The sequence below is a fragment of the Hemicordylus capensis genome, chromosome 4 (assembly GCF_027244095.1).
Source record: "Hemicordylus capensis ecotype Gifberg chromosome 4, rHemCap1.1.pri, whole genome shotgun sequence".
Taxonomy (NCBI): domain Eukaryota; kingdom Metazoa; phylum Chordata; class Lepidosauria; order Squamata; family Cordylidae; genus Hemicordylus; species Hemicordylus capensis.
Window position 1 is genome coordinate 184,852,246 of NC_069660.1, and position 23,545 is coordinate 184,875,790.

The 23,545-nt window shown below is 41.1% G+C and overlaps 1 protein-coding gene across 6 annotated transcripts in view; it reads right to left on the reverse strand.

Annotated features, from left to right (window-relative positions):
- CTNND2 (catenin delta 2) overlaps positions 1-23,545 on the reverse strand; it is a 924,887-nt gene that overhangs the window by 240,788 nt on the left and 660,554 nt on the right. For all 6 annotated transcript variants that reach the window (XM_053242882.1, XM_053242877.1, XM_053242879.1 and 3 more), the window contains one exon: positions 456-588. In XM_053242882.1, coding sequence (XP_053098857.1) covers positions 456-588 — 133 coding nt within the window. The remainder of the gene's footprint in view (positions 1-455; positions 589-23,545) is intronic.

The window sequence follows — 23,545 nt, forward strand, 5'->3', positions numbered from 1 at the left end:
CATTATATTTTCATTTCTTTTCAAGGCCAAGCTGAAATGAAAAGCTTTTATTTTAAAAAGATACTCTAGACAGACACACATGTATATGTCTGGCTAAAAATGCCTCAACCTCACTTACACATGGAAAGGGTATCTAAATGGTGAAGGTACTTCCACAACACACAGAAAGCTGAAATTTGGTACATAACCCAACTGTCGAAAAATGGAAAGCTGGACTTTTTTCTTGTCATAGATTTTAAAAGTCTACCTCTATAGGTTGGCCTTTTAAAGGCCAGTTCATAGAGCAAGACAAAGCATGCTGGAGTACTCTCTTCATAAACTTAGAGCAATCTCAGGCTGCAGCAGAAGGGAATTCTAGCAGAAGTCTGGCATGTATCTGTGCTTGCAGAAAACATATATGGACAGAGCAATTTGTATGCCTGTGTGTTTTTTTTTTTAAGGAACAATTATCTTACCTCAGCTTTAATTTTATTGTCTCCAAAACAAAGATGCTGTAAGTAGGCAGCAGCATTGGACTGAACTGAGGGGAACTGATGCTGTAACATCTGTATAACCTCTGGAAGTTCTGGATCTCTCCATCCAAACTCTCTGTACATGAAGAAACAAACAGACAAACAGATTCAGCAATGGTCCTAATAAAGATAGCAGCATCTATTGTTGTTGTGATGCTAATAGTTTAACATATCACGCCAACAGGAAATGTATGGGGGGGGGGGATTTTATTGGTGTCACTACCAGAATGAACATATGGTAACCACCATTACAACCCATAGTTCTAAAAAAATGCTTAGCCATTATAGAAAGGTAGCTTTCACGTAATCATTTTCTTAAAGTTCTATTATTTCAAAATAATAGAAATCAAATGCACTATAGGAAGCCCTGATAAAGATGAAAAAGAAAAAGAAAACAAAATGTACAAACATTGCCAATATGCACAGACATGCTTTCTCATGGACGCTAAATAGAGCTGGTTAACTCCAGTTCAGGAAACCGGCTTAGGAAAAATTTGTATCTACCGTTTCTCATCAAGTTATTTGCTTCTGAACATACCGCGAACACCTTATATACCTCATGACTCATCCTATGTCCCATCCTGTCAGGTATTGCACTTCAAGGTTTTCAGTGTGAACATGAGTACCCTCATTAAACAGGCACTAATCTTCACATTAAGCACTTGGGGGGGGGTCACAGATATTCTGCACCTTTCATCCTATTGCAGCCATTGTCCAGTTGCAGCTCGTTTTCTGTCTTTTAAAAATTAATGTTCAGTTTGTACATGCCTACATATTCACAAGCCACAACCAAAATACTTCATTTATTTTTGTTTGAGTTTTGCATTATGTTGTACAACCCAGCTATTTCCAAATCCTAGAGAGACAGAGGTCCAATGAAAACATGTTTTTCACACCCCAGCAAAATTATCAGTTATAACCCTTACTGACTTCCTTTGAGCAAGTTCAGAAAAGAGTGTAATAAAAAGAACAGCCCACAGCCTGAAAGGAGGAAGTGAATGTGGACAAAAGTACATCTGAAAAGATCAGAAGAGGGTCACTGGAGCACAATTAAGGACTACACATGCATGGAGGAACCACAGAGAAACAATGCGAGAACTACAAACAGATACATATTGGTACAATGATATCTTTACACACAGTATTTTTGCAAGGGTGTATTTGTGTGTGTGAGTGTGTGTATGTGCGCACAAAACCATTAAACAGTTCCTTGAAATGAAGTCATAGACTGAGCCTGGAAAAATGAGGAGTCTCTGAGATATTAGAGAAGATAAATGGTAACGCTATACACTATGCAGGTTGCTAAGTGTCATTCTTCCAGAGGTTACTTTTAAGCAAGGTTTTAGGTTATGAATAACATGCTTTGCTGTTGTTGCTAGCCTAGGTTTCACTGTCTCTCTACTAGCCACCACTGCCAGCTTTCGGATCATAATATGAGTTTAATGTACATGACTGAACAATTTGCAACTGCTGTTATATACCTGCACCTCACAAACAGAGGAAATGAAGGGACTGTCAACCAGGAACATTTATTGCATTAAAATGGGAGTAGAACCAAGGCCACACATAAACTAAGCTAGTTTTGTTGTACATTCCAGTCTGTTTTAAAGCATTCTAATTTATCACATCTGCATTTTAGCCTCAGAACAGCCCTGTGATAGCTGCAGATTAAGTTATTGGTTAGTTGGAAAGTTTACCAAAAATTCCTTAAATTCATCTCCAATCCTCTAGCCAGATAAGCATGCTAGCTAACACACTGGATCACTATGTTGCTAAAAATATTTCCAGAAACTTCAGTTATTTAAGATATCACTCCACAGGTTTCAAGTACTTACTTGACAAGTTTTGAAAGAAACAACTGAATAAAGAGACAAACTACAATGAAGAAATATTTTTGATTGCATTTGTGAACAACTTATAACTTATACAAATTATATGTCAACTTCTTTTTCACTTCTTTATAATCAGCTTTCCTACAACTTATATACCGTATTTTACGGACTATAAGACGCTACGGACTATAAGACACACCTTAATTTTAATCCAGTTTTTCAGAGTTTTAACATATTAAACTGTTAAAACATATAAGACGCTCCTGAATTTTGGTGGATATTTTTTGAGGAAAAAAGTGAGTCTTATAGTCCATAAAATACGGTAATAGTAAAGCATGATGATTTTGAGCATGTAGAGCAAACATACCTCTTTATTTTTAAGTTCTTGGCTATTTTAAAGTTTTTGGCTTATTGTTTAATCAAATAAAAGCAAAATACCATGGGAAGTTTTGATAACTGCATTGGGTTATTTGTAAAGATCAGATCAAAAGAGAAAAGCAAATCTTTTTGTAGAACAGATCTTGCTAGACACTGGAGAAGTAAAAAGATGCCAATGTCTGGAGTAACTATATAAATTCCACAGGTTTTATAAAGAATCTTGAATGGAGGCAAGAATGGAAGGAAAGCACTTATTTGATTTTGGAATTTGGAAGAAGATATGGATTATACATTGGCTTCCCTGTGCTATTATGGATGAATTTAGAAACAAAACATTTATACTTGAAGGAGCAAATCTGTTTTATATTAAAAACATAAAAGCAGATAAGAGCATTTTAATTTACTCTCCATAGGCAATGACCATTTCATAAGCAGATGGTCTCTAAAACTATTATGTTATTTTTAGCAATTTCTAAATATGCAACTAAATAGCATTATAAATATGTTGAATTTGTTAACTCTTACATGTCCTAGGAACAGAAGAACCTTAGTAATTTTCAACTGTTTTATTAAGATATTTATGTATCTCTTTTCAAGATATATACATAGATCTCTTTTCAAGAGATGCATAGCAAAAAAGTGTGCATAGCAAAAAAAGAGAGAGAGAGAGAGAGAGGTGTACATAGCAAAAACAAGGGCAAGGACAACTTCAGAGGAGGGCAAGGGTAGGCAAGTGCCCCTCAAAAATGGGGTTGCCTCCCCGCCCTGCCCTGCCCCAGGTTACAAACACCCAGACTTCCTTTCTATCTGTGAGGTTTGGGATATTGATGTTCTGCACCAAATGAAATTGCTGTTCCAGTTAGACCCAAGTTAGAACATTTACTTCAGCTTTCTGAGTTATGATTTGTAATGAGTATAATGAACTGAATAGATTGTTTGCTGCACTACTCTCAAGGCCGTGCCAAGAGGCCCCGTATGCCAAAGAGATAGCTGAACTCCCTGTTGCTTGATTACTTGAATGTATATATTAAGACCATAATTAGAGATGATTTAGGAGAAAGGATGTATTCAGTCTGTTTGTGTATCTTGACATGGGTGCCTGGCTTGTTAGACTATATAGAAATTGACTTACATGTAACCCCCACCTTTCCCTTACCCCTATTCTGTCTCTTTGAAGAGAATTCTCTATTCCAGGAACCTAACCCCCCACAACGCCGTAGACACTATTGCTCAGTATCTGCAGTTTCCTTATCCACAATAATTGCGGAGAATGGAACTCCCACGAATAGGTTCTCCTGTATATGCACACAGTAAAGACAATGTGTGCAAGAGAATTACATTTAAGGGCATTTTTTTCTAGAAAGGATATGGCACCAATGACTACTTCACGCACTCAAATATTGTTTGATTACTTTCTCTGTTTCACACAAATAATGTTTGCTGATAATTATTCCCCCCCCCTGCAAAAAAAAGATTACTATGCGATCACATCCAATCAAACCATTATTGACTCTGGCATTTCAGCACACATCAGCTTTTCACAACTGAACATGGCCTTACGTGTCTACATTTCCACATTTCAGTCACCGATAGTTGCAGATACTCTATTTACTGAACATACTTATTAACATAATAATTAACATAATTTACTATAGATGTCTCCACTCAGTATAATTTCATGAGTGATTTCTTTTCCTTTGAGCTCAAAATGGCAGCAGATCTTCACAACTGTAGAATCTATTTACATACTGAACACAAGCTCATCATCTTCAGTATTGTCTGAAGGCCCAACCCAACACATGTTGCCTTCTGATGCAGAAAATACAATATCAAACCCACTCTCCCCATAAACTGGTAAATTTTCTGCTCAAAGTCTTTGACAGAACCAACCACCTTACTCTGCCTCATGCCAACCCTGTAATCATGAGGTGGCTATGCTCAATTTTGTAAATGGTTACTCATGTGTAAAGCCCCCCTTCACCCAATATAAGCATTACATCCTATTAATATCAATAAGTAAGTAACATCTTCTCATAGGTCTTACTATTTCCCTAAGGTCCTTATTTACTGTATGAAAATATAACGAATCCTAACTGTAAACAGAAATAAGTATTACAGCAAATAGCTATACAAGTTGTACTTGGCAAAGCTGATTGGTAATGGTGACCACAGCTTGCCTTGAGTTAGGAAAAATAGTTTTTTAATATATCTATTAAAGTGACTAAACACTTTGGCTTTCACAGATAAAAGTCTCTGGCTTTCACAGATAAAAGTCCCAAATGGTAACATCTGGACTTCAACAAAAGTGAATACAACAATTTTACTACTCAGACAAATATTAAACAAAAACAAAAAACCCAGCAGCAATGATGAAATTAATGATACCAACATCCTTGACAGTAATGGCAGATGAGGCAATTTATTAGGTGAAAACAGCCGCAGCCACTTTATTTATTTATTTATTTATTACACAAATGTTTCATAGTGGTTTACAATTGGTCAAGAGCAACTGGTCTCTGGGACAACCCGAAGGGACCGTATAACTACAATTTTAAAAGAATTGCATTGGCTGCTGCTATGTTTCTGAGTGAAATAAAAAGTGCTGGCCATTACCTATAAAGCCCTCAACAGCTTGGCTCCAGGGTACTTAAGAGAGCGCCTTCTTTGTCATGAACCCTGCTGCCTATTATGATCATCTGGGGAGGTTTGGTTATGGTGCTACCAGCTCGTTTGGTGGTGACTCGGGATCAGACCTTCTCTGTGGCTTCTCTTGAATATGCTCTCTGTCAAAATAAGAGCATCTCCATCTCTGATTGCTTTTTAAAAGACCCTCAAGACACACCTGTTTTCTCAGGCTTTGAGCTGAAATTAATTTTAAAACTGCTTTTAGTCCCATGAGATTTTTAAAAAACTTTTTTATTCTGTGAAAATGTTTTCCTTTTACTTTGTTTTATATTTGTTATATTTTAAATTGTGTACACTGCTAGAGAAACACATATCAGGCAGTATATAAATATGATATGATAAATAAATAAATAAAACCCCCAACTTCACATATATGCTGATGGGATCTGAGCTGTCGGTGACTGACCAGGAGAGAGATCTTGGGGACATGGTGGACAGCTTGCTGAAAGTGTTGACTCAATGTGCGGCAGCTGTGAAAAAGGCCAATTCCTCACCTGGAATCATTAGGAAGGGGATTGATAATAAGAATGCTAGTATTATAATGCCGTAATGCAAATCTATAGTGCAGCCACATTTGGAGTACTGTGGACAGTTCTGATCACTATATCCCCAAAAAGACAGTATAGAGCTGAAAAAGGTGCAGAAGAAGGCAACCAAGACAATCAGAGGCCTAGAACACCACCTTTGTGAGGCAAGGCTACAACACCTGGGACTTTTTAGTTTAGGAAAAAAGACAACTTAGGCAAGACATGATAGAGGACAACTGAGGCGAGACATGATAGATATAGACATGCATAGTGTGGAGAGAGTGGATAGACAAACATTTTTCTCCCTCTCTCTTAACATTAGAATCAGGGATCATCCCATGAAACTGATTGCCAAGAAATTTATGACCGACAAAAGGAAATACATTTTCACACAACACATAATTAACCTATGGAATTATCTGCCACAATATGTGGTGACAGTCTCTAGCCTGGACGGCTTTGAGAGAGCTTAGACAAATTCATGGAGGATACGTCTATCAATGGAATCTAGTCTGAGGACTATAGGCCAACTCCAGCCTCTAAATACCAGTTGCAAGGGAGCAACAGCAGGAGAGAGGGCATGTCTTCAGCTCTTGCCTATGAGCCTCCCAGAAGCATCTGGTGGGCCACTGTGTGAAACAGGATGCTGGACTAGATAGGCCTTGGACCTGATCCAGCACGGTTGTTCGTATGTTCTTACATTCTGCACCAACTGTAGTTTCTGAAATACATACAAAGATAGCCCCACCTACAGCACATTGCAGTAATCAAGCTTGGGAGGTTGCCACATATGCTGTTTCAAGGTCATGTATCTCAAGAAATGGATGTAGTTGGTATATCAAGTCAAAGCTGATAAGAAGCATTCCTAGCCACAATCTTAACCTGAGACACCAGGAAGAGGTCTGAGTCCCAAACTATGTACCTGTTCCTTCTGGGGGAGTGTTTCCCCATTCAGGACACATAGATCTAAATCATCTTTGGAGTTCCAAAAGTGCACAATAAGTACCTCCATCTTACTTGGATTCAGTTTTAGTTTATTATCCCACATCCAGCCCATTACCGCCTCTAGTCAGGGAATTTAGGGACGTTATAACATCTTCCAATTAATTTGACATGGAGAAATAGATTTGTGTGTCATCAGCAGCCTGCACCAAATCTCTCCCAGCAGTTTCATGTGGGTGTTAAAAAGCACTGGAGACAGTACAGAGCCCTGTGGAACTACATACAAAAGCTCTCACTTTGACGAGCAACAGTCTCCCAAAGACACCATCTATAATTTGGCTGAGAGGTAGGAGCGGAACCACTGTAAAACAGTGCCTCCCAGGCCTAACTCTCTCAGGTGACTCAGAAGAATACCATGGCTAATGGTTTCAAAAGCTGCTGAGAGATCCAAAGGGACCAACAGAGTCACACTCCCTCTGTCAATTCCCAATTGGAGATCATCCATCAGGCCGACCAAGGCAATCTCCACCCCATAGCCCACACAGAAGCCAGTTTGAAATGGATCTTGATAATCTGTTTCCTCCGAGACTTACTAGAGCTGAGAAGTTTCTACGCTCTCAGTCAACTTGCCCAACCATGGGAGGATGGAGATAGGCTTATAATTGCCTAACTCTGGGAGATCCAATGTAGGTTTCTTCAATAATTGCCTAATAATTGCCTCCTTAATTACAATAAGGGTAAAACTTATAGTTGGTATCACGAAAAGAGGTGCGTGGGAATTGTAATTGTGTTTATTACACTTGTAATTGTGTTTATTATGATTGTTACACTTGTAATTGTGTTTATTATGATTGTTATGGTTATTATTATTGTCAAAAGTTAATAAAAATTTGAAATGAAAAAAATAATAATTGCCTTCTTAAGACAAGGAGGCATCCTCCCTCAGGGAAGCATTTATGATATTTACCAGACCCTCTCTGATAACCTCTCTACTAGATTGTATAAGCCATGTTGAGCAAGGATCAAAGAAAGGGTGATAGGGCACACTGGCTGGAACAGCTTGTTCAGATCCTCAAGAGTCACAAACTGAAACTGATTCAGTTTGATCATATAGTTGTTGGATACCTCTGCAACAGACTCTGCAGTAACTGTGGTATCCACGTTGGCTCAAATACGAGAGATTTTTATCCACAAAAAACTTAATATTCCATGAATAAAATGAATATTCAGTACCTAATTTGAATAGGATTAGCCTATAAAACATATAGCATGTTGTTTGTATTTAGGCAGGGGAGTGGATGATATTTAGGATAAAGATTAAAAACAAAAATGAAATGAAATAAAAGACAGAAGCCTCCCCCACCCTGAAGGGTTGCCTGGGAGGCTATGGAAGAGCATTTGTCTTCATTTACACAGTTTGTGCAGTTACCTGTTTGGAGAAAAGCTGTTACAAACAAACATGTGCTGACTATGATAGTACTAGAAAATACTACAGAAGACAGACATTTTCTAAGAGCATATGTCTCACCATTTGGCATCCTGGGGACATGTCCAATACCAGTTTTACACCAAATCTGTGGGGGAGGTATGACAAATATCCCTTCATTACAGAAAAATGTTAAGGGTGTGCATGTTAATTTTGAATCCTCATTTTTGTTATTAGAGCAGAACATTCACATCTGATCAAGCAGTTGGCATACAGAAAGACAGACACTAATATCTATGCATTTCCAGGCACTGTTCCCTGCAGGCAGAATTGTGGAGAATATTTCTGTGGGAACCATATGTTGAAAAATGGCACCAAACATTCATCATAAAAAGTGGGAGGGGGGCCCAGTACTACTGTTCTCATGGCCATGTGGCTATCTTAATTATCCAGCATGGCCAATGGTGCTCTTACCCCTGGACTTTGGGGCTGAAGTCCAGGGCCTCCACAGCCCCTGCCCCCCCTCCCCCCAATCCTCTTCTGTACTGGGTGGTGTGGCTGCCACTGGCCTACACTGTGCTGGGTGGCTGAGTGTGACTGTGAACTGTGCCGGGTGCTTTAGAGACAGAGAAGGGAGTGGAGAAATAAATATGTGGGATGGGAATAAGTTAAGTTGTGTGTTGAAATATTTCTGCTAATGTATATTTGCATTAATATACCTGTTTATATTCTTATATTCTTGTGAGTTCATTTGCTCTTTTGTGCCCAAAATATTGTGTGTGTCACAGTCTCTCTCTCTCTCTCTGATGTTAACTTGCAGTGGGGAGGGGGGATTCCAGCTGGGTGGGGAGGGCTCCAAAGGCCTTTAGGTCCAGGCTCCAAAATTACCTAGGTGTGCCTCTGAGCATGGCCTCTGCAAGATTACTTGGCATAAAAATCTAAGATGATCCTTGATAGATCAGTCCAAGAATCCCATCAGTCCAAGAAACCCAACAGTGGCTAACCAGATGCTTCCAGGAAGCCTACAAGAAGGGCATAGATACAACAATCCTGTTTGTTTTTGGAATCCAGTAGTCAGAGGTACACTGTCTCTAAACATGGAGTTCCTCTTTTGAATAGATTACTGAGTCCTGGCTTGGGAAAGAGAAAAAGTACTTAAATAATATGATCAAGGTTATGGCTCATATCTGCCACCCCTACACAGTAAGGACTATTTGACCTGTCTTGGAACTGTGGAAAACTTAAAGCTTATCTTTAAAGAAGAAAGGGGAAATATCAAGGGTTGTGTTTTGTTGTGTGTGTGGGTTTTTTTGTTTTTTGTTTTTCGGTGAGGACATAGCAGAAAAGGATGGCTCTCTCCTTTTTGCATAGCCTAAGCAACTATTTTAACTGCCATGGTACAAACTGCAAATCAGCAAAAGCCAGTTCACCAAATTTGACTGAAAGCAGCTGGTACAGAGTAAGCAAGAGCTACAGCGTGATGTAGGAGTTCTCAAACTTTCTGATACTGTGGCCCCCTAAAACAAGGCTACACAACTTTGGCCCTCCAGCTGCTGTGGGACTACAACTTTTGAATTGTAGTATTAAAAAAAAAAGGATTAAATTCTAAATTTTGAATATTTCAATCTTATAAAAAGGAAATGCTCTTATTTTAAAATTATTCTTCTGAATTTTGGAATACGATCTGAGTCAGAAACAACAAAACTTTTTAACAATATGTACTGGTTTTGTGTCACCAAAATCCACAAAAAGCTTTTGGTTTTCTGTTACCAAAATCCACACAAAGCTGAGAGCAGGCACAGCAGCAGTGTTTCTTTGGCCAATAGGCTGGAAGAAAATTCCCTCTCAGGAGAACAGTCCATCAGCCAAAAAAGTGCTGTTGGGTGCCCGTAATCAGCCTATCTCTGAGGCTACAGGGATGGTCAGGGGCGAGGAGAGGTGGATGGAGAGAGAAGAGCAGGCAACTATCTGGCAGTGTTGTCTGGAATTTCCCCCCATCTCTGTGTGGAATGGGTTTTGTTCTGGGTGTCAATATCAAGACAGTGTGTGTGCACACGTGCATTCAGAGTGGGGACTTCCTGATTCAACCTGAGCGGGTTCTAAAATTAACTGAGTGGACATCCAAAAACTTCTGAGCATATGCAACATACGCACACCTTAGAGGGAACACTGCTACCTGGGTCCTTCACTGCATACAAAGAGAGCAGGTACAGCAGTGGCACTTCTTTGGCTGATGGGTCAAAGTTCCTCTTGGGGATTCTCTTCTGGTTCATCAGCTAAACACACATTACAGCTGTCCCTGCCCTTAGCTTTGTATGGGGTGGATGAGCCGGGTGGTTGTTGGCTACTGTCTCCCTCCCATTGCCCGGAAAGTCTCCATGCCTCAAAGATGATGGGTAAAGTTCCCATCTCCTGACAGCTCCCTCCATCATCCTTTTAAGTTGCTTGAGATCCACTCACACTTTGATAACCCCTGGCATAATTATTAAGAGTTTTAATTGGACTTGGTTTTCATAGCAGGAAAAAAATTAGAAATCCCATTTTAGGATGAAAAGCCTACAAGGTAAGGGCCATGGGAATACCTCACAAAAATCAGGATCAATGTTCAGAATCTATCCTTCAATCCTTTAATTTGCACTCACCCAAATAAATTTATGGCACATTCTGTGGCCACAAAACTTTAATAAAACATATGCATTCTTGTTAAGCTGTGTTTTCTCTGCCATGGCACATTTAAAAAAATAATATAAAATAAAATTATTTTATACACACACACATGGCACCCCAGTATCCTAAACATGACTTTTTGAACATGTACATAGAAACCTATGAAGCTGCCTTCTACCGAGTCAAACTACTGCATGCAGCGCAAGTATGCATGTGTTCTTCCCCAGAGTGGCCCCATCCCCCTAAAGGGAATATTTTACAGTGCTAGCATATAGTTTCCCATTCAAATGCAAGCCAGGGCAAACCCTGCTTAGCAAAGGGAACAATTCATGCTTGCTACTGCAAGACCAGTTCTCCTAAGGGAGGCAGGTGTTAAGTGGCCCACCTACCCACAAACAAGATTAGAAGTTTATTCTCCAACTAATACATGAAGTAATTTTATTTTCCCTTTCAGTGAGGCAAGTTTCAAGGCAGATTGGCACTTTGAAAATGTCTATACATTACTCTCCTAAGAACTTAATTGCCGTGTAGGGCAGCTGGCAACCTACCTTCATCCTATGGGAGCCAACAGAATGGGGAAAGCTAGGACCCAGGGAGCCTGAGCCATCCACTGACTACTTGATAGCAAAGGTGTCAGTGGAGCTGGCTGAGAAGGAAGAGTGCTCACGCTGCATGCCCTGCAGACTATGGCTGCAAGCTCTGAAGGAGAAACAATCATTGTTCCCCCTCACAAAAGCCACATTGCTTTGGGGGACTGATAAGGCAAGAGAAGGCTCACAATACTCCCAGGAAACTACTCAACAGGGCACCCCACATCTTCAAAGACTCATCCAGTGACTTCATATGTCAAAAAGGGAAGGGGAACAAGATGACACCCTGCCGAAGGATTTTAAGATCTGTTGGCCAAAGGATAAACATAAGAAAAGCCCTGCTGGATTAGGCCAAAGGCACATCTAGTCCAACATCCTCTCTTCCATAGTGGTTCATATGATGCTTTTAGGAAGCCCACAAACAGGACAGGAAGGCAATCACTTACTTCTACTGTTGTTCCCCAGCAACTGGTATTCAGAGGTGTACTGCATGAACAAACCCTACCTTGAGGAAGGATTACAACCAACCACAGTGGCCTCCTTGATTAACCCTCTCAGCCTCCATAGACAAGAAGCAGCAGGGTAAAGTATGCGCGGCCAAGGGTGGAAACTTATGCATCCTGATGTTTTTGGTCTCCTTTGTCCACAATCATAAGACGTTTACAGTGTTCTAATCTATCATATTTTTATACTGCCTGATTTGTAAATCTCTAGGCAGTGCACAAATCCCAACGTTAAAATCACAGGTTAAAATACATAAAACACAATAAAAACAATATAAAACAAATTATTAAAATTCTAACTAAAAGCTTGTGAGAACAGGAAAGTCTTGAGGGTTTTCAATTTCCATTCAACAAAACAAATCTTGACAAAATGATCCGCATCAATGTTGTGTGAACTCATTAACTCTGAAAAGTAAACATTTAAGACTAATTCATATAAGCATGAATTAGTTGCATCTAACAAAATGTGCATTCTTTGAGGGAGAGTAGGGATGTGTCGGGGGGCTCTTGCCCAACTTGCCCAGTCCTCTTGCACTTGCTGTTGCTCTCCCTATACTCTGAACACTAAGGGCTCTGGCACAACAGTGTGCACACAGGGGGATTGGGGGAGTTGTATGAAGGCTCCCGCTATGTCCTTGCAGTCCCTCAAAGCACATGCCTTTCGTTAGTCAAGATGTCAGCCACTCGTTTTCTGAGAATACTGGTTCTGATAAATGTGCCCCATCTCATTGTGAAATAGAGATATGACCAAAGAACATACTGTCATTGTCAATGAAGATCTCCCTTTAAAGGCTGTCTCTATGGTTCACCATCTAGGGGCAACTAATTAAAGTACATTTATATGGCAATCTCCCTATACAAAAATGAAGAAACTACACCCACACCTACCCAAAAACAAGAACAGAGTTTTCTAAAAGCCAAGATGGCGGTTCTAGTCAGCCCGAATAAGCTGATTATCTGCAATTTTGCAATCGTGAGAGCTTCCATTGAGAATTGTCAGATGGTTATGAAAAAGAATCCAGAATGATATAAACTTTTACTGAAAGTTAGCTTTGGAAGAAAATTATTTAGAAATTTAAAGAAGGGAAGCAGTAACCATAAGGTATTTAATTCATCACGTGAACAAATATGAACATCATCTACATAAAGATATAAAATAGTTTCCTTAAGGGAGTGCTTCCACTCATGGAGTGCCTCCATTCATTCCCAGGCTCTTTAATCTGCAGAAGAGAAATGCACCTTCTTCCATATACCAATAGTTAGAGAGATTCTATATGCAGATGAACAGGGCAAAGTATTCTTTGGTTCAGCTTCCCAAGAGGTGCCTATTAGTTTTAATCTCTTATGAAGTTCACCCAAAGATAAAACAATTTTATTTTTAAAAGCACTTCTAGAATAATATGGTAATGGTTTTAAAACATATTCTGGTTCTACTGTTGCTGTTCTGATTGATTTTTGTTGAATTTTTAAAAAGATTTGCTTTTATGTATTTATTTATTCATTTATTGTTCAATTTATATACCTCTTTTCATGAAAATAATCTCAAAGCGGTTTACAATATAATTAAAACAATGCATAATTAAAATACAAAGTTACAGATGATCTCAAAAATTAAAACAATACACAATTAAAATACAAATGTACATAGAATATAAATAGAAAAATAATCTCTATTTAAAAATTTAATAACCTGTTAAAAAAATCTGGGCAGCTTTTCCTCTTACCTTGCTTCCAGACAACCAAAAATTGGGAACACACATAGCTCCCAAACCCAGAGAGAACACAGTTCTTGACTATGTGAATGACCTCACCGAATGGTGACGCAAGGCACATTTTCCAGAGAGGACAGAGGATGCCCTCACCCTCAAGAGGGAACTGACTAAAAAAGTGACCCTCTGCCTTTCTGAGTTGCACTCTGCCTGTGCCCACCTGATGCAGCTGCTGCCACTGTTTCTAGCCCATTCCTTTCACTGCTGTTGCTGCTGCTCAAGTAGCAACTCACTCACTCGTCAGTGCATCACTGCCACATGCATCTCATTTGGTCTGAAGTGCCAAACTGGACAGAGCCACTGCTGCTCATCAGTGGGGCAAACCAAGAGCTCTTCATGACTCCGGCAATTGCTGCAAGACATTCCTGCCTGGGAACTATCAAAAAAGTCCCTGCGGGCTGGATCCAGCCCCCGTGCCGTATGTTGTGCAGGCCTGACCTAACTGCAACCTGCAACACAATTCAGAGAAGTATAAGGTGAGGTCTTAGTCCACAGTGACATTTTTTCCTCTCTCCCTGCCCCCTCAAACAAAAGCTCCTCCCACTGCATTGCACAGTGCTCTGTTACTACTTCTGCTACCTTTGGAAACACATTCAGGTGTTCAATGGGTCACAACCCGTTTCCAGACAAGAAAAAGCATGCAATCGCCTTTCACAAGGCACAGCTCCAATTAAAATGTTACAGTGCAACTATCTTCACTGGGCTGAATATAATCTGTTTTACAAAGTGTTACGATCTTTTAGATGCACCAATAATAAATTTAAAAATGGTTTTTTAAAGGATATATCCAGAACATGGTTACCCATATAATGCTGGGAAACTCCATACAAGGACTGTCTCTTTGTCCAGCACGACATGATTTCTTTCTTTTCTTTTCTACGCAAGCTTCATTTCTGTTATTTTATTTCACTCTTTTCCCTTCCCGAAAGCAGGTGTAATAGTCTTGGGCAGTACAGCCCTGTCATGTGCAATGCTATAGTGCTCTCCCTCTGATAATTTGTCTTCCCAAAGGGAAATTAAATTGCTGTGAAATGTGACTTCTCAGTCACTGCTATCCCATTAGTTTGAATTTAGTAGAGAACAATGATTGCTCTCACCTTCTTGCTTACTGCATTATAGTTTTATGAGAGAAGAAACCATTCTTGGGTGCAAAGGAGGTGGGCAAAGGTCAAGCATGTGGTGAACAGGCTGAAAAGCTGGAAAGCTGGCAGAGTTCTCAAGCTTAGAATTGAAGTACTGTATTCATCTAATGTTTCTTTACCAGTCTCTTTTTGCCTGTTTAAATGTACCCAGATCCTCCAACATTTCTTCACAGATCTTGAATTACAAGTTGTTTCTCATAATTGCAACTTCCCCTACTATATCCTTTTTTTTTTTGCCTTTTTTTCTGCCATGCATCTAAAAGATTGTAACACTTTATAAAACAGATTATATCCAGTCCAAAGAAGAGTGGGTTGGTCTGTATCATTTTAATTGGAGCTGTGCTTTTTCTTGTGTAGAAACTTGGGCTGTGGCTCACCGAACCCCTGAATGTGTTTCTGCAAGCAGCAGAAGTAGTAATAAAGCACTGTGTGCAACACAGTGGGAGGAGTTGTTTGAGGAGGGAGGGAGAGAGGAAAATATGCCACCTTTGCACAGCAGGAGTTGCTCTTCACTTTCATAGATTGTTTCTTACATGAATTCCACATGTTCTGAAAATGTCAATTTATCTTTGAGACCTCTCCATACCACTATATTTAAGCTGTAGTGAATGGTATGGAGAGAGCTAATAGGCAGAAATAGTTCTCCACCAATCTCTTTCTCCATCCCATTCATGGCACCCTCCCAAGCTCAGGATCATCTAATAAAACCAACTTGCAGTCTACTCAGGACAAGCAAAAGAAGTATTTCTTAAAGCACTGCATAATTAATTGTCACAGAATGTGGTAATGTCCACTAGCTTAAATGGCTTTCAGAAACTAAATATTGGTCAGGGGGTAAAAAAAATGAAACTTCCACAAAGAGATGCACTACAAGTCTGATTACCAGATGCCAGAGTCAAACAAGGTAGTCATGGCTTGCACATTTCAATAGCTACTGATGGAAACAGAGTGTTGGCCTTGCTAATTTCTGGTTCAGTCTAGCAAGGCAATCCTTATATTCATATGGGTAACATTCTCCTCATTTCAGTAATTTCATTAACATCAAATTGTTTCTTTGTTGCTACAACTGAGATAACTCACAAGTCATTACCATAGTTTTGTCTCAGGAGAATTTATGATGCTTGTCAAATAGGAATATAGGAACATAGGAAGCTGCCAGATATTAAGTCAGACCACGGGTCCATCTAGCTCAGTATCGTCTACACTGGCAGTGGCTTCTCCAAGGTTGCAGGCAGGAATCTCTCTCAGTAAATCTCTTCTGGAAAAGTTTGTATGGTTATGTGCAAAAAGACAAGTGTATCTCTTCTAAACAGCAATGGGACAAATTATAGAAAGGGACGTTGGACGTAACCTCCCCCCCCCAATTACCTAACGTGCCTTGTAATCCCCCATCCCCGAGTTACAGTACTGCCTGCATATACTTTATAACCCTGTGGGTTCCCAAATCCTTGTGTGTAAATCTTTGTAGATATATGATGTACAAACAACCACTTTGTATATAATTGTGCTTTGGCAACGTACTGTATGCTTTGGTAGTTTGTTGGTTCAATTAAAAAATCTTGCCCTATTAAAAAATAAATAAATCTTGTCCTTTCCTAGAGATGCCAGGGAGGGAACTTGAAACCTTCCGCTCTTCCCTAAGAGGAACATCTTACAGTGCTCACACATCAAGTCTCCCATTCATATGCAACCAGGGCGACAAGTTAGGTTTGCAACCATAAGGCAGGCCGATCAAAACCCAAATCATAAAGTATAACCAGACTCTTGACTGGCTCCCCTAAAATTTCGTTACTTCTTGACCCCATGCAAATTACCAAGATTATGTAGATGCCAGGAATTGAACCTGTAACCTTCTACATGCAAAGCACATGCTCTACCACTTAGCTATGGCCCCTCCCCAACATGAATCCAATCCTTAGATTGAAGGATCCTAGATGGTACATCACTTCTTATATATAAACAATTAATCTGTCTTTTCCCATATCACAGGGTTGCAACTGAAACTATATGTATTTGACCTTTAAATTGCATGAAATAGCAATCTGTGAAATAATTAAAACCTTTTATTTTTGAAGTTCTTTTCAAGTTGGAAAACTTTTTACATTCTGCATATCTAATAGAAGCACTGTATCAAATAAACATCTTAATAGTTCTATGCATTTGTTTTTTGGAATCAAACGGAAGCACAATATTTTGCTTCAAGGTTCAAGAATCTGCAGTTCACGTAGCAAGCAATTAAATTCGAGAAGCTTTGCAACTAGCAATATAAGAATAAACTGGAAAGAAATACACAGTTAATTGCCATAGCTCTCTTGTCAGTTTGTAGAATGTTAACATACTACACCAGCATTCAAGTATTTACTGTGCATTAGGGAAGTGTAATGACTAAGGGTAAGCACACATGGACTACATGAAACCATATGATACAGAATCCTAGCCCCAGCAGCCATTTGCAGGATGACTTTGAGGGAAACGTAGGGAAGCAGAGAGGGAAATGAAGAGAACTAGGGCCAGAGAACTAGTACATAGGCAGGCATGCCACAAGCAGCTGAGGAAGCAAAAAGGCAAGCCTGAGCAGAATCAAGTAGGCTCTTGGGCACACCTCCTGGACTCCTGGTCAAAGCCACTGTCCTCCCGGATGATGGCTCTATGTGTATTCTGGTCAGTCCTCGTTTGTGAGCACCACCCAACTCTTATAGTCTTCATAAGGGAATGTTTTAGAGTTATTATTTCTGCGGAAGTAACTTTTTTAACTAACACACACACACACACCTTCCCATGCTACATTTTCAGTGCTGTCAAAAATTGCAAAGAAGTAGTCACCTCTTTAGTTTTACTTATTAATATTACATTTTTAATTCCCCCCTCAGAATCTATTCTCAACAATGTTTCTGCAGAACTGCTCAGCTGGAAGCAAACACAGTGAAGCCATTCTCATGAGCAGCGAAAACCAGGCTAGGGAAGCCAGGTCCAGCAGGGTAGCCACCTCTCGTCTGGGAGGGAGATTCGTCTGCCCAAGAAAGGGTAAGCAATTGTCTGCGGGGAGAGCGGGTCAAACCCACTCTCCCTGCAGACCTCCTTTCGGTGCTTCACACTGCTTGTGTGAAGCACCTCAATATCAATAAGGAATCAGAATAAGAAAATTCTGCTTCCATTTAAAGAGTAATTGAGGCACACCGCCAAAATGCAGAAACAGACCCAAATGGTAAGTCTGATGAGCAGAACATGCAAGAGCACCTCAGCACTCATGCAGGTAAAGTGTTACTCACAGCTATCACAGAAAATGTTTTTAAAAACCCAGGTAAGATACCTTAAACTCCCACATAAACAGCTGTTTAAGGACACACATGTGAATACAACATAGAACTGGTAACAACCTAATTAATCCGGCTGTTATAAGATGTAAAAGCTAAACACATTCCAGCTAATTAGGTGCTACAAGGGCCACTTCATACTTTATATAGCAGATGTTATTCCAATTTGCCCACTGTGTGTCCATGTGGTAAAAATCATAAACTGAACATCTGCGGAAAAAACTAGACCAGTGGCAGGGAAATATGGTCACTGCTATCTATGTATGCCTACTATATGTCCCCACAAAATTACAGATGAACGTATCTTCTTTAACACTGTGGTGGATGTGCGGGAAGTCCACATGATTCTATCAATCCTCTATGCTTCAATAATTCAAAGATTACTGGAGCAGCATGGGATCCAGCCACAGGGAAATACCTGATACTACTATGGTAACTTTTGAATATAGTGATAGGCTGACCTAATGTTTGTGTGTATGTGAATTTGTTTATTTCGGCCCAAGGCCAGCATGTAATGTTTGTTGGATTGCACTAATCTACAACTTAGGAGATAAATTGCAGGATTTGGAGCTGAAATGGCTTTGGTTCAAATTCTTATTTAAGCAGAAAGGGTCCAGCAGGAAGAGGATTTTGAAACTAGTTTGGACATGAAAACTAAATATACTCTGACATATATGAAATCAACCAACAGTGGCATTTTATTGTCATTGTCACTATCTGTCTTAAGCATACTTCACAGTTTTGTGTACACCTGACAGAAATATAGATGTGCATTTGTTTCTTGAGTGCTTGCTTTATTGACTGAACAGAAAACACTAGTATTGTACAGAATTTTAGGAAATAAAACTGAGATTTGAACAGAATCCCAGCTCTAAAATGCCTCATTATTCTAAAACACAATACATTTATTTGGGTATCTTAAAGTTTAGAGAGGGGGATTATCAATGTGTTCCACTAAACTATTCTAGACAGCAGTTTTTCTTCTTCGGACAAGTAAAAAACTAATCACATAATTTCTTTTTCTTTTTGTATTTATGCTGGCCTTGGGCCGAAATAAACAAATACATACATACATAACTGTGCTTGACAGGATGAATGCACATCTCATAGAGGGGTTTATTATTTATTTATTTATCTATCTATCAATCAATCAATCATATTTATATATCGCCTGATATATAAATTTCTAGGCAGTGTACACAATCCAAATTACAATATAAAAATAAGAACAAAACACTTTCACAGAATAAAAACAATTCAAAACAATTTATAGTGAATTAAAATAATTTCACATAAAATTATTTTTTATTTTAATTAAAAGTCTGAGAAAATGTGTGTGTCTTAAGTAAGGGTCTTTTAAAAAGCAATCAGAGATGGAGAAACTCTTATTTTCACAGGAAGTGCATTCTAAAGCCCTGAGAAAGCCACAGAGAAGGCCCGGCCCTGAATCATCCCCAAGATGAGCCGGTGGCAACCATAACCAGACCTCCCCAGATGATCTTAATAGGTGGCAAGGTTCATGACAAAGAAGGCAGTCTTTTAAGTGGACCTAAGCTGTCCAGGGCTTTATAGGTAAACATATCGTCAGTCAGTGCATTTCTTTCAGAATCAGTGTTATATGGTCCCTTCGTGTTGTCCCAGATACCAACCTGGCTGCTGCATTCTGTACCAGTTGTAGTTTCCGAACTATGTACAAAGGCAGCCCCACGTAGAGTGCATTACAACAGTCAAGCCGGGAGGTCACCAACATATATACTACTGTTTTAAGGTCATTTACCTCCAGAAAGGGCATAGCTGATGTTTTGTAAGGATGTTCAGATCATTTAGATCTGATTAACTTCTCTACCTTGACCTCTCCACTGACCGAGACTGTTCTATTCAAAAGCGAACTAATAATGTCAGCATTGTGTGCACAGATAGCTCACTATATGTATTTTTATGTGTACAAATGATTCCAACAAATTGTATATAGATAGATAGATAGATAGATAGATAGATAGATAGATAGATAGATAGATAGATATATTCCCCCCCTTTCCCCCCCCCCTTTTTTTTCCTCAGGGGGTATGAGTGCTGTTTTTATTATTGTCCTGAGTTGTGCCAGGCCTAGTTGATGGGATGTGTTTGGGTTCTCCTGAGGGGGCGGATGCGGGGGGTGCGCCTGACAGCCTGGGGGCGGCTATTGCTGTAGTGGTGGGAAACAGAAGAATTGGCGCTGGCAGAACAGCTGGCCGTTACAGGGGAAGAGAAATTGGTAATTTAGTGACTATCTCTACTTCCAACTGTTCTGACAACTCTCAGGCCTTGGGGAACAGCACCAATCACCCACAGAGCCTGACCTTGCTCCTTTGTAATGCCAGGTTGGTTCAAAATAAGACCGAAATTGTTCATGATTTAATCATGGATGAGGGAGCTGACCTGGCATGTATAACTGAGACCTGGTTGGGGGAAGCGAGTGGCCCAGTGTGGGCTCAGCTTCTCCCTCCAGGTTACTCTGTTGTGGAGCAGGTTAGGGGAAGTGGGCGGGGGGGGGGGGGGTGGGTGGAGTGGCTGTGGTCCATAAAAATACTATCTCCCTTACCAGGGCCCCTGTGAGACAATTGACCTATATTGAGTGTGTATTTTTGAGGCTGGGAACTAGGGATAGATTGGGGATTCTGTTGGTGTACCATTCACCCCGCTGCCCAACTGACTCCCTAACTGAGCTGACGGAGCTGGTCGCGGAGTTGGTGATGGAGTCTCCCAGGCTTTTGGTGCTGGGGGACTTCAATATCCACTTTGGGGCTGGCTTGTCTGGTGCTGCTCAGGAGTTCATAGCGGCCATGACAACTATGGGCCTATCCCAATTAATCTTTGAACCAACTCATGTTGCCGGCCACACACTGGATTTGGTCTTCTGTTCGGATCAGGGGGGTGTTCCGTGGGTGGGGAATCCGTTGGTTACCCCATTGTCATGGACGGATCACTACCTGGTTAAGGTTGGTATCGCGGACACAATCCACCCCTGCAGGGGTGACGGACCTATTAGGATGGTCCGTCCAAAAAGGCTGCTGGACCCCGCAGGTTTCAAAAAGGCCTTGGAGGGTTTCGATGTTGGTGCGGCCGGTGATTCTATTGAGGCCATGGTGGGAACATGGAACAGAGAACTCACCAGGGCAGTAGATATTATTGCTCCTAAGCGTCCCTCCAGGCCTGCTTCTAAGATGGCCCCCTGGTATACGGAGGAGTTGCGGGGGATGAAGCGGCTTGGTAGGCGACTAGAACGCAGGTGGAGGAGAACTCGGCTCGAATCTGACAGGATGCAGCATAGAACCCATTTGAAGACCTATGCAATGGCGGTGCGCGTGGCAAAAAAAAAATTTTGGTCGGCGCGAATTGCGTCTGTGGTCTCACGTACGGCAGAGTTATCCCGGGTGGTGAGGAGTATAATTTCTGCTTCTTCTGCCTCAAATCAGTTCCCGGAGACACTCTGCTGTGACGCCTTTAGTGGGTTCTTTGCGAATAAAATCTCCTGTATTCGGGCCGACTTGGACTCCACTATTTCTGCAGGGTCCGTGAGAGAGGTATCTAGCAATCCCTCTTGCAGTGTTAGGATGGATCGGTTTCAATCTGTGACTCTTGATGACGTGAACAGACTGCTTGGAGCGGTGCGGCCTACCTCTTGTTCTCTGGATCCTTGCCCGACCTGGCTGCTTCGATCTAGCGGAGAGATTGTTGGAGATGGTCTGGTTAATATCATAAATGCATCTCTGGGGGAGGGTAGGGTGCCTTCTTGTTTGAAGGAGGCAATAGTTAGACCTCTTCTTAAGAAGCCTACCCTGGATCCCTCAGCGATGGATAGTTATAGGCCAATCTCCAATCTCCCCTGGCTGGGCAAGGTAATCGAGAGGGTGGTGGCTAACCAGCTCCAGGCGGTTTTGGAGGAATCTGATTATCTGGACCCATTCCAAACTGGCTTTAGAACGGGCTATGGGGTTGAGTCAGCCTTGGTCTGCCTGATGGATGACCTTTACTGGGGAATCGACAGAGGGAGTGTGACTCTGTTGGTCCTCCTGGATCTTTCGGCGGCGTTCGATACCATTGACCATGGTATCCTTCTGGGTCGCCTGGAGGAGTTGGGAATAGGGGGCACCGCTTTGCGGTGGTTCCGTTCCTATCTCTGGGGTAGATCCCAGATGGTGGAGCTTGGTGACAGTCGCTCCTCAAAGCAGGAGCTGTTATATGGAGTCCCTCAGGGCTCCATTCTGTCACCAATGCTTTTTAATATCTACATGAAACCGCTGGGTGAAGTCATCAGGGGATTTGGTGCTGGGTGTTATCAGTATGCTGATGACACCCAAATCTACTTCTCCTTTTCATCTTCAGGAAATGGCACTCGCTCTTTAAATGCCTGCCTACAGGCAGTAATGGGCTGCATGAGGGAGAACAAACTGAAGCTGAATCCAAGCAAGACGGAGGTGCTCATTGTGGGGGCTCAGAATCTGAGGAGTGAGTTAGATCTCCCTGTGCTGGATGGGGTTACACTCCCCCGGAGGAAGCAGGTGCGCAGCTTGGGAGTACTCCTGGACCCAGGCCTCACCCTGGTCTCTCAGGTGGAGGCCATGGCCAGGAGTGCTTTCTATCAGCTTCGGCTGATTCGACAGCTGCGTCCATTCCTTGAGGAGGATGACCTCAAAACAGTGGTGCACCAGCTGGTAACCTCCCGGCTTGACTATTGCAATGCGCTCTACGTGGGGCTGCCTTTGTACCTAGTCCGGAAACTTCAGTTAGTTCAGAATGCGGCAGCCAGATTGGTCTCTGGGGTAACCCGGAGAGACCATATTACGCCTATTTTGAAACAATTACACTGGCTGCCGATATGTTTCTGGGCAAAATACAAAGTGCTGGTGATTACCTTTAAAGCTCTGAACGGCTTAGGTCCAAGTTACCTTGGAGAGCACCTTCTTCTGCACGATTCCCACCGCACATTAAGGTCATCTGGGGAGGTTCGTCTCCAGTTGCCACCGGCTCGTCTGGTGGCGACTCGGAGGCGGGCCTTCTCTGTGGCTGCTCCAGAGCTGTGGAATGCGCTCCCTGCGGAAATCCGTAATTCGAGTTCTCTGTTGGCCTTCAGGAGGGCCCTCAAAACATATTTGTTTGGCCTGGCCTTTCAGGGCTTTTAAAAATATATATATATTTTAAATCTTTTAATTTTTTAATTTTTAACTTGATTTAATGTTTTTAATGACTTAACACCCCCCCCCCCCGCCTTGTGCAGA